Source organism: Chanos chanos, chromosome 7, assembly GCF_902362185.1.
Source record: "Chanos chanos chromosome 7, fChaCha1.1, whole genome shotgun sequence".
Taxonomy (NCBI): Eukaryota; Metazoa; Chordata; class Actinopteri; order Gonorynchiformes; family Chanidae; genus Chanos; species Chanos chanos.
Window position 1 is genome coordinate 48,846,305 of NC_044501.1, and position 14,432 is coordinate 48,860,736.

At 46.3% G+C, this 14,432-nt stretch overlaps 1 protein-coding gene across 1 annotated transcript in view; it reads left to right on the forward strand.

The window, feature by feature from the left end:
* The window catches only part of LOC115817135 (phospholipid-transporting ATPase ABCA1), a 146,106-nt gene that overhangs the window by 5,006 nt on the left and 126,668 nt on the right, over window positions 1-14,432 (forward strand). Inside the window, exon 2 of the mRNA XM_030780379.1 lies at window positions 12,205-12,327. Within this exon, the coding sequence (XP_030636239.1) occupies window positions 12,262-12,327 (66 nt within the window). The 5' untranslated portion in view covers window positions 12,205-12,261. The remainder of the gene's footprint in view (window positions 1-12,204; window positions 12,328-14,432) is intronic.

The window sequence follows — 14,432 nt, forward strand, 5'->3', positions numbered from 1 at the left end:
TTAAAAAAAAAGAAAGAAAATCCTTTGATTGGCACAATGATGATGGCAGACTGGATTTTTATCAACAGTTTGAATGAAAGATGATCATATCTGAAACCATAATATAAAACATATACAAGGATGAAGAAGAGTCCTGTTACTTTTTCATTAGTTGTCCTGAATGTCATTCAGTTGTGCTTTTGATACTGAAGTTCAAGTAATATCATATCCTTTACAAGTTCTACCTGAGTGGTTTTGTCTTTGGTTGCTTTAACTTGAATCATTTTCCAGAGAGGTATTTTTTACTCAAGTTTGGCAAAAGGGTACTTTATACAGCACTGTCACTGTCTTTTCTGGTCACCACTAACATGTTTACATCCATTTCAATTTCACATGTTTTTTATGGACTGCACTTACATCTGTAGTCTACTGTCCTGTCATGTATTTCTCCTGAGGTTCTCAGTGAATATCTGTACCCTCTCCCATTGTGCTGGTCTTGAATAATTTCTCTAGTTTAACACACGACATACCTTCGAGTTATCAAACCTTTGAATTATCATAGCTTTTATGTCTGAGAGACTGGGTGAGGGTGTGGGTGTGATGTTTAGACAACGTGTGTGTAATGATGAGTTTATTTTACACTGTCCTAGTCCTCCACTGATTCATAAACATCATCAACATCATTCAAATAAGGCATCATCAAAGGGTAGGCTGGTATGACTCGTAATACAAACCAAAAAGAGAAAATCTGCAGTTTTATCAATCATACAAGTGTCAAAGAAATTCGTGGAGGTGTGTATTCCAGGAATATACCAGGAAGTATGTGTTCCAGAAAAATGAAGGTGTTCACGCTTTTGGGATCCGGAGAATAACCTTTCCCTAAAGGGTTAATTAAAACCAACAACAAAAACACTACCTCTCCCCTTCACCAGCCCAAACGCACACACACACGCACACGCACACGCACACACACACACACACACACACACACACACAGACACAATCTCTGTCCCTGGCGTGGCTGTTTAGTTATTTGTTGTTCTTGCATGCATGTGTGCATGCCTGCAGATGTGTGTATGCGTGTGTACTGTATGTGTGCTGTCATGAGTGCACATGCAGTGCCTGCTTGTGCATGCATATATGTGTGAATGCATGTGTGTGTGTCTGTGTGTGTGTGTGTGAGAGAGAGAGAGAGAATTAAACTTGGCTAAATTAGGAAATAGGAAATAGGAAAATAATGTTAATCTAACTCCAGAATCACTAACTGTCCATCTGTCCTGGCAGGGCATGAACCTGTGCCCAGAGAGACCGGGACACTGTCACTGTCTTAGCGTTGGCTGTGGCTGTACAGACCCACGTGAGAATGGCAGCCACAGTGACAGGGATTGCGCGTGTTTCATCTCTGGAAACAAGCACAGTTAATCTTCACCTGCTTGGAGACATGTGTTCAGTGCTTGACTCTTGTGGCTCCTGACCCTGGCTGATCCCATCACTCACACGTTTACACATATTCGTTTAGCAGACACCTCTATCCAAATCAATGTCCAAAGCCTTTGGGTCTCATCTGCAGACATCCGGGTGGCACTCTTACCAAAGGCCAGCTCACTATCCAGACATCTTTGGGAGCCCTGTCATCATTCACATGCCCCGCCCATCTCAGCCAACGGTGGCGTAGAGGGGTGAGCATCCTGGTGAGCATGCTCCAGTTGTACTAGCACATCCCAAGAGTGCATCTGTTACAGTGCAGCTGGAAGGTGCTGAGTCTCCTGTACTTTGAGGCATGCAAAGTCTGGGATTCTCGGCTTTAAAAGAGCGTGCTGATTATGTAGGCACAGTTAGGTAGTTGTCACCTTTCTGTTGTTCCACACTTTGTCTGACAGCCTTTGTCAGGGAGCCTTGCTGATACGCCTGCAGATGTCTGGATCTAGTGAGGGGTTGTCTGTGATGGCGCAGACCAGGAACACACACTGTCACTCCATCTCCCCTTCGTGGTTGTTAATGACAGTGCCAGGTTTTATAATGACAATGGCAGGGGTTTTGGCACCCTGAGACATCACGTTTTTTGCTATGTAATACATCATGTTTTGAATTTGCTCCTCTCTGTTGGAGGCCTCGTGCACTTGGTTTAGCCTTCAGATATGTGCCGGGCTGAGCGGCCTGCCGTCAGACTGGCGGCAAGGGTCCATCGCCTCTGTCAGACCAAAGATACTCCGGTATGACAGAGAGGAAGATGCCAACCATGGGCCCTACCTAAACCTAAAGGAACAGATGGAAAAGGAGAAAAAAAGTGTTGGAAGAGAGTTAGAGAGTAAATGTGATATGCATGTGAAAGAGTAATAAATGTAGCCAGAAAATTTTACATCACAGTCAAATGCAAAAATACAGCATGATTACCTCTTCATTGAGTACCAACATTTGATTGGAAGAAAATTAAAAATAATACCATAACTGGAATTAGCAAGGGTTAGAAGTTTCAAATGATGTAAAACATCTCAAAAATGAATGATTATGAGACCCTCTATGTACAACAGGTGACAGTCACACATCAGGAATCCTCCTTTAGGGTTTAGATCCCCTCTCCATTCCCAGACTGCCGGACAGACCAAGGTTTCATAGGCCAGTCTTCATAAACATGAACAATAATAACACAAAACTAATAAGGAGAAGAACACAGCACAAATATTAAGACAACCACAGCTATATAACTCGTCTTCTTCAAGGGATAACAGCTCATTATCTCCCCAACACCTCACCTCTTGGAATTTATGTTCCTGAAGGAGAATTAGAGTAGACAGCAACCAGCATACTGTCAGTCCAAAGTGTAAGACTTAAACTAAATGAATCTGACACATACATATAATGATTAAAATAAACAATGATTTGTAAACACTACAAAAGGATAGGATAAAGTGTCACATAATGTAAACTGATCAAAAATAAATGACACAAAACCAAACCAGCTAATGATCTTTATTAATCAGAGAGAACCGGAATAATGTACAGTTCGTCTGTTTTTATACTTCATAACTGCACAGTCCCTGGATTTATACTTCTATTTCTAGCCAATATCCAAATATTAAGATATGAACCAAACAGCAGCATACCAACAACAAACAAATGCTAAATACAGACAAAAAACTTCCAACCTTTGAAAGCAAACAAAACTACACAGTCAACTCCCATTCCCTACAGTTCATCCTATTTGCCCGAGCATATGAATGCGTTTCTAAACTCACATGAAAAAACATGATTCATACCTTAGGCCAGTCTATTATAAAAGGAAAAAAAGAAATTTAGATAGTGGGCTGTCCCATTTTCTACTTGGATGCATCAAATCAGAAATCCAATAACAGTTTGATTCCTATCCATTTTCCTATTATCAATCAAAAATTGAATGGCCAAACATACATGAACCTAAGATACACAGTCAGAGGTGTTAACCAGTAAAAAGGCCAAACTGTGATTAGACCAAAGTTGATTAGACCAAAGACAGCAAACAGACTAATTAAAAAAAAAAAAAAAAAAATCTTCGTCCTGCCCTGACTCAGAACAGCTGCAGCTGTCTGAAGGACACTTTGAACCTCCTTAGAAGTCTCTCCACTCCGGATGAATCTTTGTCCTACGGTCCCTTTCAAAAGGACCAGCTGAAATAGCTGTGCCTTCCTCTTGTGCAACATGCTCCTTCCATGGTCACTGAAAACATCTCTCTATGTTGAACAGAAGGTTTCACACACTGCTCTGCTTGACCCCCCCCCCCCCCCCCCCCCCCCATGTTAATCAAATCAGATCAGTAGGCGTTATTGTCAGACTGGTAGAGTATGTGTTGACAATACTCTGAATCATCCACTTTTCTTGTCTAGATCGGTCAGTTTCAGGTGGTAGAAACTGTCAAGCAGTACCAGATTGGACTTCTGTGAGGACTTGCAACCTCACTGGACTTCTATGGTTGGCAGCCTACTGCATAAATCTGAGAGGCTCGCTTCAGGTGAAAGAGCTAAGTCGCCTCTGGCTTGCGCAGATCTGATCCATGTTATTTAAGTAAATGGATTTCTTGGGTTAGCCTAGTAGGACCAAATTACTGAAGGAAATCCCCCCCTCCCCCCATGGCTCCAGGCCCGTGGAATATAGCACCTTCCTCCCAGCAGCAGCTCAGGGGGTTGAACAGGTGGGTCATCAGAGCACTCGTCCTGGATGTGATGACGTCGGGCGGTCTCCCATCCTGAGCTGGTACTCGTCCTCTGTCTCGCCACCTTCCTCCAGAACAGGCACGTCATCCAGCCCCTCCATTCTGAGGAGACATTTTATGACATTGAGGGAAGTGCTGGACGCATCATTTTATCTTGCGTAGAGTCTGGAATAGTGCTCCGTCCATCTCTCCCTCTGCTTGCCTCTGCCCTAAATTTGATCTCCTGTCATTGATTTCAGGGGTGCAGCCTTGTCCTGTGTTGGACTCATGGCCTTCTTCATACAATCGTATTTTCAAGATTCAAGAATTTTGTCATATACCTAGTCGTAAACACTACACAACTTGTAGTGAAATGTAAACCTGGTCCAACTCATTAGTCTGTGCAAAACAGAGATAAGAATAAAATAGATAAAAAGTACAATAAGAACTAATACCAGAATAAAAACGAGAAAGTACCAAGTGCATTGCAGGTAGTGCCGCGTGCAAGAAAGTCGTATAAACACTCCTGATGTCGCCTGTGTCAGCTGATCTCTGAATGCTCCCGCGTAATTCAAACATGCACAGTGTCGTCCTATTCTCTACACTTCTGTGCTTCTCAGTGTCTGTATGTTTCTGTACTTAGTGCCTGTATGTTTCTGTACTTAGTGCCTGTATGTTTCTGTACTTAGTGCCTGTATGTTTCTGTACTTAGTGCCTGTACACTTCTGTGCTTCTCGGTGTCTGTATGTTTCTGTACTTAGTGCCTGTATGTTTCTGTACTTAGTGCCTGTATGTTTCTGTTCTTAGTGTCTGTATGTTTCTGTACTTAGTGTTTGTATGTTTCTGTACTTAGTGCCTGTATGTTTCTGTTCTTAGTGTCTGTATGTTTCTGTACTTAGTGCCTGTATGCTTCTGTACTTAGTGCCTGTATGTTTCTGTACTTAGTGCCTGTATGTTTCTGTTCTTAGTGTCTGTATGTTTCTGTACTTAGTGCCTGTATGTTTCTGTACTTAATGCCTGTATGTTTCTGTTCATAGTGTCTGTATGTTTCTGTACTTAGTGCCTGTATGTTTCTGTACTTAGTGCCTGTATGTTTCTGTTCTCAGTGTCTGTATGTTTCTGTACTTAGTGCCTGTATGTTTCTGTACTTAGTGCCTGTATGTTTCTGTTCTTAGTGTCTGTATGTTTCTGTACTTAGTGTTTGTATGTTTCTGTTCTTAGTGTCTGTATGTTTCTGTACGTAGTGCCTGTATGTTTCTGTACGTAGTGCCTGTTTGTTTCTGTACTTAGTGTTTGTATGTTTCTGTACTTAGTGTTTGTATGTTTCTGTACTTGGTGTCTGCACGTTTCAATAGCTGTGATTGCACTGATACTCCATGAGAGCAGTTCTTTTTTGTATTGATGCCATGTAGTGAAGCTGGAGTTTCCTCTCCAGAACAGAATTCCTACAGCACTGACAAAAGCATTATAATGTGTGTGTGTGTGTGTGTATGTAGGGTCTTGTGTTATTTCAGTGGAAAGGAAGGTGTTTAATAAACATGTACAGGTAAATAAAAGTGTTCGGCAAGAGTGCACAGGTAAAGTAAGGTGGTTAATGAGGGTGTACAGGTAAATTAAGGTTTTTAATGAGTGTATGGGTGTCAGGGAAAACAGGGGACTCAATTGCAGACTCACTGAAATTAATGAGATGTTTATTTTGCCAGGCAAAAGTCTTTCAATACACTTGACCGAAATCGGAATCCAAAAAACAAGCAGGGGTCATACCATAGAGCAGTCAGAGGCAAGTGAACAATCCAAAAACAGAAGGCAAAGGCAAATTCCAGAGACAGGCAAAAGATTCAAAACCAGGTGCAGGGCAAGGCAGGCAGGCAGAAGAGGCAAAATCCAACAGGCAAACAAAGTCAAAAAACAGGCAGAGGTCAAGAACAGAAGACAATCAAGATAACAAAAGGCTGGCACGACACACTGTGGAAAGCGGTACGAACTGACAAACAAAGGGTAGAACAGGCAGGGTTTAAATAGACAGACTAATTACAACTTCAACGAGACACAGGTGAGCACAATGACAAGTGAGGGGCGGGGCCAGGGCACATGGAAAACCAAAATAAACAAAAGCACATGACAAAACCAAAAACAAATGACAGCTAACTCCAACATGGCCAGCAGGGGCACAACAGGGGAAATAGTTCATGCAGGAACCCTGACAGTACCCCCCCTCCTACGGGCGCCTCCTGGCGTCCCAACGGGTGGTGTGGGATGGAGACGGTGGAATTCCTGGATGAGTGTGGGGTCAAGGATGTCCCGACCTGGGACCCAACACCTCTCTTCAGGACCATAGCCCTCCCAGTCAACGAGGTATTGAAGTCCGCGACCCCGGCGCCGCACATCCAATAAACGGCGCACCGTGAAGGCCTCTGAGCCATCAATGAGGCGGGGGGGAGGAGGGGGCTTGGGAGCAGGGCAGAGGGGGCTGCGGATGAAGGGCTTAACTTGTGAGACATGAAATGTAGGGTGGATACGACGGAGAGTGGAGGGGAGTCTCAGCCTCACAGCGACAGGACTGATCACCTTGGCGATGGGGAAGGGACCAATGAAACGAGGGGCCAACTTGCGGGAATCCACCCTCAGGGGAATGTCGCGGGCGGAAAGCCACACGCGCTGACCTTGACGATAGCGAGGAGCCGTGCGGCGATGACGATCAGCATGTAGTTTTATCCTGGCTGTGGAACGAAGCAGGGCCCTCCGAGCACGCTTCCAGGTCCGTAGACATCTCCGGATGAATGCTTGTGCTGAAGGGACTCCGACCTCCTCCTCCTGGGCAGGGAACAGGGGGGGCTGATAGCCCAGGCAACACTGAAAAGGGGACAGACCAGAGGAGGAAGAGGGTAGGGAGTTAATAGCATATTCAACCCAGGGAAGTTGTTGGCTCCAGGAGGAGGGTTCTTGGGAGGACAGGCAGCGGAGCATCACTTCCAGTTGTTGGTTGGCCCGTTCAGTCTGGCCATTAGTCTGTGGGTGAAAACCAGAGGAGAGATTAACCTTTGCTCCAAGCAACTTACAAAAAGCCTTCCAGAAGTGAGAGGTGAACTGTGGTCCTCTGTCTGACACTACTTCCGTGGGTAAACCATGAAGCCTGAAAACATGCTGAATGAGGAGGAGGGCAGTCTCCTTAGCAGAGGGTAGCTTGGGAAGAGGGACCAGATGCACAGATTTTGAAAAACGGTCCACGATAGTTAATATGGTGGTGTTACCATTAGATTGAGGCAATCCAGTCACAAAGTCCAGTGCTATGTGGGACCAGGGTCTCTTGGGAACTGTCAGAGGCTGTAGTAGGCCTGAAGGGGGTCGGTTGGAGGACTTGTTTTGGGCGCAGACTGGGCAGGCTGAGACAAAACTATGAACATCGTCCCTAATGGAAGGCCACCAGAACATCCGAGTGATGAAGGTAGCCGTACGTCGGATCCCAGGATGACAGGAGAGCCTTGAGGAGTGTCCCCACTGGAGAACCTGGGAGCGGACAGATTGAGGAACATACAGGAGGTTAGGAGGACAAGAGCTGGGTCCAGACTTACCCTGCTGTGCAGATCGGACCACCGACTCGATATCCCATCGAGCAGCTGCGACCAGACATCGCTCGGGGAGAATTGTAGTGACCTCCGGCGTCTCCTCAGATGCCTGAAACTGACGGGAGAGGGCATCTGGTTTGCAGTTCTTGGAACCAGGGCGATAAGACAGGGTAAAGTTAAAGCGAGCAAAAAAGAGAGACCAGCGGGCCTGACGGGAATTGAGACGTCTTGCAGACCTGATATATTCAAGGTTCTTATGATCTGTCCAAACCAAGAAAGGAGAACTCGTCCCCTCGAGCCAGTGCCTCCATTCCTCCAGAGCAAGTTTGACAGCCAGTAACTCCCGGTCTCCGATGTCATAATTACTCTCCGTGGGGGTTAATCTGTGGGAGTAGAAGGCACAAGGGTGTAGTTTTCCGTCAACAGCAGAAAACTGAGACAAAACGGCACCCACTCCCACGTCAGATGCGTCCGTCTCAACAATGAATTGGCGGGCAGGATCAGGCTGGATGAGGATGGGAGCCGAGGTGAACCGCCTCTTCAACTCAGAGAATGCCCTCTCGGCAGCTGGGTTCCAACAAAATCTCAGTTTGGATGAAGTCAGGGAGGTGAGGGGGGCTGCCAGGGTACTGAAATTGCGAATGAAGCGGCGATAAAAATTGGCAAACCCTAAGAACCGTTGCAAGTCGCGACGGGAAGTGGGCTGGGGCCAATTCTCCACCGCCTTTATCTTTTGCTGATCCATTTGAATCCCTCCTGCCGTGATCACATAGCCCAGGAACGAGATGGTGCTCTTGTGGAATTCGCACTTCTCTGCCTTCACAAATAACTGATTCTCCAAGAGACGCTGGAGCACCCGTCGGACATGTTGGATGTGTTCAGGGAGTGATCTGGAAAATATTAAGATGTCATCCAGGTAGACAAAGACAAACAGATTTAGCATATCTCTAAGGATGTCATTAACAAAGGATTGGAAGACGGCAGGGGCATTAGTGAGACCAAATGGCATAACCAAATACTCATAGTGGCCTGATGGGGTATTGAAGGCAGTCTTCCACTCATCTCCCTCCTTTATGCGGACCAAATGGTAGGCGTTGCGGAGATCAAGTTTGGAGAAAACTGTGGCACCTTGCAGCAGTTCAAGAGCAGACGACATTAGGGGAAGCGGGTAGCGGTTCTTTACAGTGATCTCATTGAGGCCCCTGTAATCAATACAGGGACGAAGAGTCCCATCCTTCTTGGCCACAAAGAAGAACCCCGCTCCCGCTGGGGAAGAGGAAGGGCAAATTATGCCAGCTGCTAGAGAGTCCTGTATGTACCTGTTCATGGCTTCAGTCTCTGGTGGTGACAGGGAGTACAAACGACCTCTGGGTGGTGAAGTCCCAGAAAGCAGCTCTATGACACAATCATATGGACGGTGAGGTGGCAGAGAAGTGGCTCGTGCTTTACTAAACACCATGCTGAGATCCCGATATTCAGGAGGAACTGAGGACAGGTCAGGAGGCTCCTCTGGAGATGAGGGAACGGGGGTTGAAGGAGCCTGAGCAGCACGGAGGCAGTCATTTGAACAGAAGGAGCTCCATTCTAGAACCTTATTACGGGACCAGTCAATGTGGGGATTGTGCTGAGCTAGCCAGGGATGGCCTAGAACAACAGATGCCTGAGGTGAATCAATCAAATGAAATACAATATTCTCCCAGTGATTTCCAGAAATGAGAAGTCTCACCGGAGCTGTTGTGTGAGTGATCCGAGCAAGCCTTACTCCCGTTAGTGCATTGGCCTCCACTGGGGACTGCAGTGGAGTGGCAGGGATTCCGAGTCGGGCGGCCAGGCCTGCGTTCATAAAGTTCCCCTCTGCCCCAGAGTCGATGAGCACTGAAATAATGTGTCTATGGCTGTCAGTGACAAGGTAAGCTGGGAACAGAGTACGTGTGGTAGGGGATCGGGAAAGAGGAGTATTGCTCACCTGTAATCCCCTGTTCACGGGTGAGCGTTGGCTTTTACCGGACAGGTGGACACAAAGTGGCCAGGCTGACCACAGTATAGGCAGGAGTTGCTGCTGATCCTCCTTCGCCTCTCTTAGACGGACAGACGGGTGCGGTCGACCTGCATGGGCTCTGGAGGGACAGTTGATGGTGACAGATGACTTGGTGAAGATGACCCTGACTCAGGCTGGCGAGTGAACACATGACTCCTGGAGGTACCCCGTGATCCTTCAGTACTCCATTCCTGACGGCGTTGCCTCATGCGGTTGTCGATTCGTATGGCCAAATCTATTAGATCCTGAAAGCCAGTTGGTAGCTCCCGGGTGGCTAGCTCATCCTTAATGGCCTCAGACAGACCGTTCAGGAAGGCATCGTATTGGGCCTCTGTATTCCAGTTGGTCGTGGTGGCAAGAGTGCGGAACTGGATAGCATAATCTGAGACTGAGCGGACTCCCTGCCGGACTCTCAGCAACTCTCTGGCGGCCTCTCTCCCATGCTGGGAACGGTCAAAGACCCGCCTCATCTCATCACAAAATGCCTGGTAGCTGTTACAGAATGGAGCCTGAGTCTCCCACACTGCCGTTCCCCACTCTCTTGCTCGGCCAGACAGTAAAGTGATGATATATGCAATCCGGGCTCGATCAGTGGGAAAGGTAGTGGGCTGGAGTTCGAAAACCAGAGAGCACTGCGAGAGGAAGGACCTGCAGGTTCCTGGTTCGCCGTTGTATGATTCGGGTGGTGGCAGGCGGGGCTCTCGGGCCGGCTGAGCTGGAGGGGTTTGCTGGGTGGTTTGCTGGGGTGCGGATGACGTTACTGGTGGTGCATGGCTAGGTTTCAGTGCCAGCTGGATCTGTTGTAACTGGGAAGTCATGCTGGTCAGAGTGGCAGAGAAGGCCTCCATTGATTGGTTTATGCTGGCAAAATGGCCCTCATGTCTTCCCAACATTTCACCCTGTCGAGCGAGAACCTCTCGAAGCTGGCTGGGGTCTGCTGAATCCATTATGGTCAGTTCGTGTTGTCAGGGAAAACAGGGGACTCAATTGCAGACTCACTGAAATTAATGAGATGTTTATTTTGCCAGGCAAAAGTCTTTCAATACACTTGACCGAAATCGGAATCCAAAAAACAAGCAGGGGTCATACCATAGAGCAGTCAGAGGCAAGTGAACAATCCAAAAACAGAAGGCAAAGGCAAATTCCAGAGACAGGCAAAAGATTCAAAACCAGGTGCAGGGCAAGGCAGGCAGGCAGAAGAGGCAAAATCCAACAGGCAAACAAAGTCAAAAAACAGGCAGAGGTCAAGAACAGAAGACAATCAAGATAACAAAAGGCTGGCACGACACACTGTGGAAAGCGGTACAAACTGACAAACAAAGGGTAGAACAGGCAGGGTTTAAATAGACAGACTAATTACAACTTCAACGAGACACAGGTGAGCACAATGACAAGTGAGGGGCGGGGCCAGGGCACATGGAAAACCAAAATAAACAAAAGCACATGACAAAACCAAAAACAAATGACAGCTAACTCCAACATGGCCAGCAGGGGCACAACAGGGGAAATAGTTCATGCAGGAACCCTGACAATGGGTAAAGTAAGGTGTTTAATGAGTATATGGGTAAAGTAAGGTGGTTAATGAGAGTGTACAGGTAAATTAAGGTGTTTAATGAAAGTGTACAGGTAAAGTAAGGTGTTTAATGAAAGTGCACAGGTAAATTAAGGTGTTTAATGAGAGTGTATGGGTAAAGTAAGGTGTTTAATGAGTGTATGGGTAAATTAAGGTGTTTAATGAGAGTATACAGGTAAATTAAGGTTTTTAATGAGAGTGTACAGGTAAATTAAGGTTTTTAATGAGAGTGTACAGGTAAATTAAGGTGTTTAATGAGAGTGCACAGGTAAATTAAGGTTTTTAATGAGAGTGTACAGGTAAATTAAGGTGTTTAATGAGAGTGCACAGGTAAATTAAGGTGTTTAATGAAAGTGTACAGGTAAAGTAAGGTGTTTAATGAAAGTGTACAGGTAAATTAAGGTGTTTAATGAAAGTGTACAGGTAAATTAAGGTTTTTAATGAGAGTGTATGGGTAAAGTAAGGTGTTTAATGAGTGTATGGGCAAAGTAAGGTGTTTAATGAGAGTGTACAGGTAAAGTAAGGTGTTTAATGAGTGTATGGGTAAATTAAGGTGGTTAATGAGAGTGTACAGGTAAATTAAGGTGTTTAATGAGAGTATACAGGTAAAGTAAGGTGGTTAATGAGAGTGTATGGGTAAAGGAATGTGTTTAATGAGAGCATACATATCAAGGAAGATGTTTAATGAGATTGTACACCCAAACCCTCCCCTGGTAACACTGAGATGTGGACTCACAAATCCAGTAAAAGGGCAATGGTATTTACTGCTGTTCTAATGAACAGTTTTCACTCTGGATTGTGTGTGTGTGTGTGCAGGCTGTGTGTGTGTGTGTGTGTGTGTGTGTGTTAACATTATAAGAATCTCCTTTTGCACCCCCTGTAGGTTAATTAAGAGCCTGTTGCCATAGAAACGTGTTGGTGGGCCAGTGACAGACCCATAATGAGTCTCCTGACACAGCTCAGACTGCTCCTGTGGAAGAACTTTACTCTCCGCAAGAGACAGAAGGTACCAGAAAACGCACTCACGCTCACACATACACAATCTCTCTCTCTCTCTGTCTGTTTTCTTCCCCTAACACACTGTCTGTTCTCTTTCCCCTAACACACTGTCTGTTCTCTTTCCCCTAACACACTGTCTGTCCTCTTTCCCTAACACACTGTCTGTCCTCTTTCCCTAACACACTGTCTGTCCTCTTTCCCCTAACACACTGTCTGTTCTCTTTCCCCTAACACACTGTCTGTTCTCTTTCCCCTAACACACTGTCTGTCCTCTTTCCCCTAACACACTGTCTGTCCTCTTTCCCCTAACACACTGTCTGTTCTCTTTCCCCTAACACACTGTCTGTTCTCTTTCCCCTAACACACTGTCTGTCCTCTTTACCTAACACACTGTCTGTCCTCTTTCCCTAACACACTGTCTGTTCTCTTTCCCCTAACACACTGTCTGTCCTCTTTCCCCTAACACACTGTCTGTTCTCTTTCCCCTAACACACTGTCTGTCCTCTTTCCCTAACACACTGTCTGTTCTCTTTCCCTAACACACTGTCTGTTCTCTCTCCCCTAACACACTGTCTGTTCTCTTTCCCCTAACACACTGTCTGTTCTCTTTCCCTAACACACTGTCTGTTCTCTTTCCCCTAACACACTGTCTGTTCTCTTTCCCCTAACACACTGTCTGTCCTCTTTCCCCTTAACACACTGTCTTTTCTCTCTCCCCTAACACACTGTCTGTTCTCTCTCCCCTAACACACTGTCTGTTCTCTCTCCCCTAACACACTGTCTGTTCTCTTTCCCCTAACACACTGTCTGTTCTCTTTCCCCTAACACACTGTCTGTCCTCTTTCCCCTAACACACTGTCTGTTCTCTTTCCCCTAACACACTGTCTGTCCTCTTTCCCTAACACACTGTCTGTTCTCTTTCCCCTAACACACTGTCTGTTCTCTTTCCCCTAACACACTGTCTGGTCTCTTTCCCCTAACACACTGTCTGCCCTCTTTCCCCTAACACACTGTCTGTTCGCTTTCCCCTAACACACTGTCTTTTCTCTCTCCCCTAACACACTGTCTGTCCTCTTTCCCCTAACACACTGTCTGTTCTCTTTCCCCTAACACACTGTCTGTCCTCTTTCCCCTAACACACTGTCTGTTCTCTCTCCCCTAACACACTGTTTGTTCTCTTTCCCCTAACACACTGTCTGTTCTCTTTCCCCTAACACACTGTCTGTTCTCTTTCCCCTAACACACTGTCTGTCCTCTTTCCCCTTAACACACTGTCGTTTCTCTCTCCCCTAACACACTGTCTGTCCTCTTTCCCCTAACACACTGTCTGTTCTCTCTCCCCTAACACACTGCCTGTTCTCTTTCCCCTAACACACTGTCTGTCCTCTTTCCACTGACACACTGTCTGTCCTCTTTCCCCTAACACACTGTCTGTTCTCTTTCCCCTTAACACACTGTCGTTTCTCTCTCCCCTAACACACTGTCTGTCCTCTTTCCCCTAACACACTGTCTGTTCTCTCTCCCCTAACACACTGTCTGTCCTCTGTCCCCTAACACACTGTCTGTCCTCTTTCCCCTAACACACTGTCTGTCCTCTTTCCCTAACACACTGTCTGCTCTCTTTCCACTGACACACTGTCTGTTCTCTGTCCCCTAACACACTGTCTGTTCTCTTTCCCTAACACACTGTTTGTTCTCTTTCCCCTAACACACTGTCTGTCCTCTTTCCCCTAACACACTGTCTGTCCTCTTTCCCCTAACACACTGTCTGTTCTCTTTCCCCTTAACACACTGTCTGTTCTCTCTCCCCTAACACACTGTCTGTCCTCTTTCCCCTAACACACTGTCTGTCCTCTTTCCCCTAACACACTGTCTGTTCTCTTTCCCCTAACACACTGTCTGTCCTCTTTCCCCTAACACACTGTCTGTTCTCTTTCCACTGACACACTGTCTGTTCTCTTTCACCTAACACACTGTCTGTCCTCTTTCCCCTAACACACTGTCTGTTCTCTTTCCCCTAACACACTGTCTGTTCTCTTTCCCCTAACACACTGTCTGTCCTCTTTCCCATAACACACTGTCTGTTCTCTTTCCCCTAACACACTGTCTGTC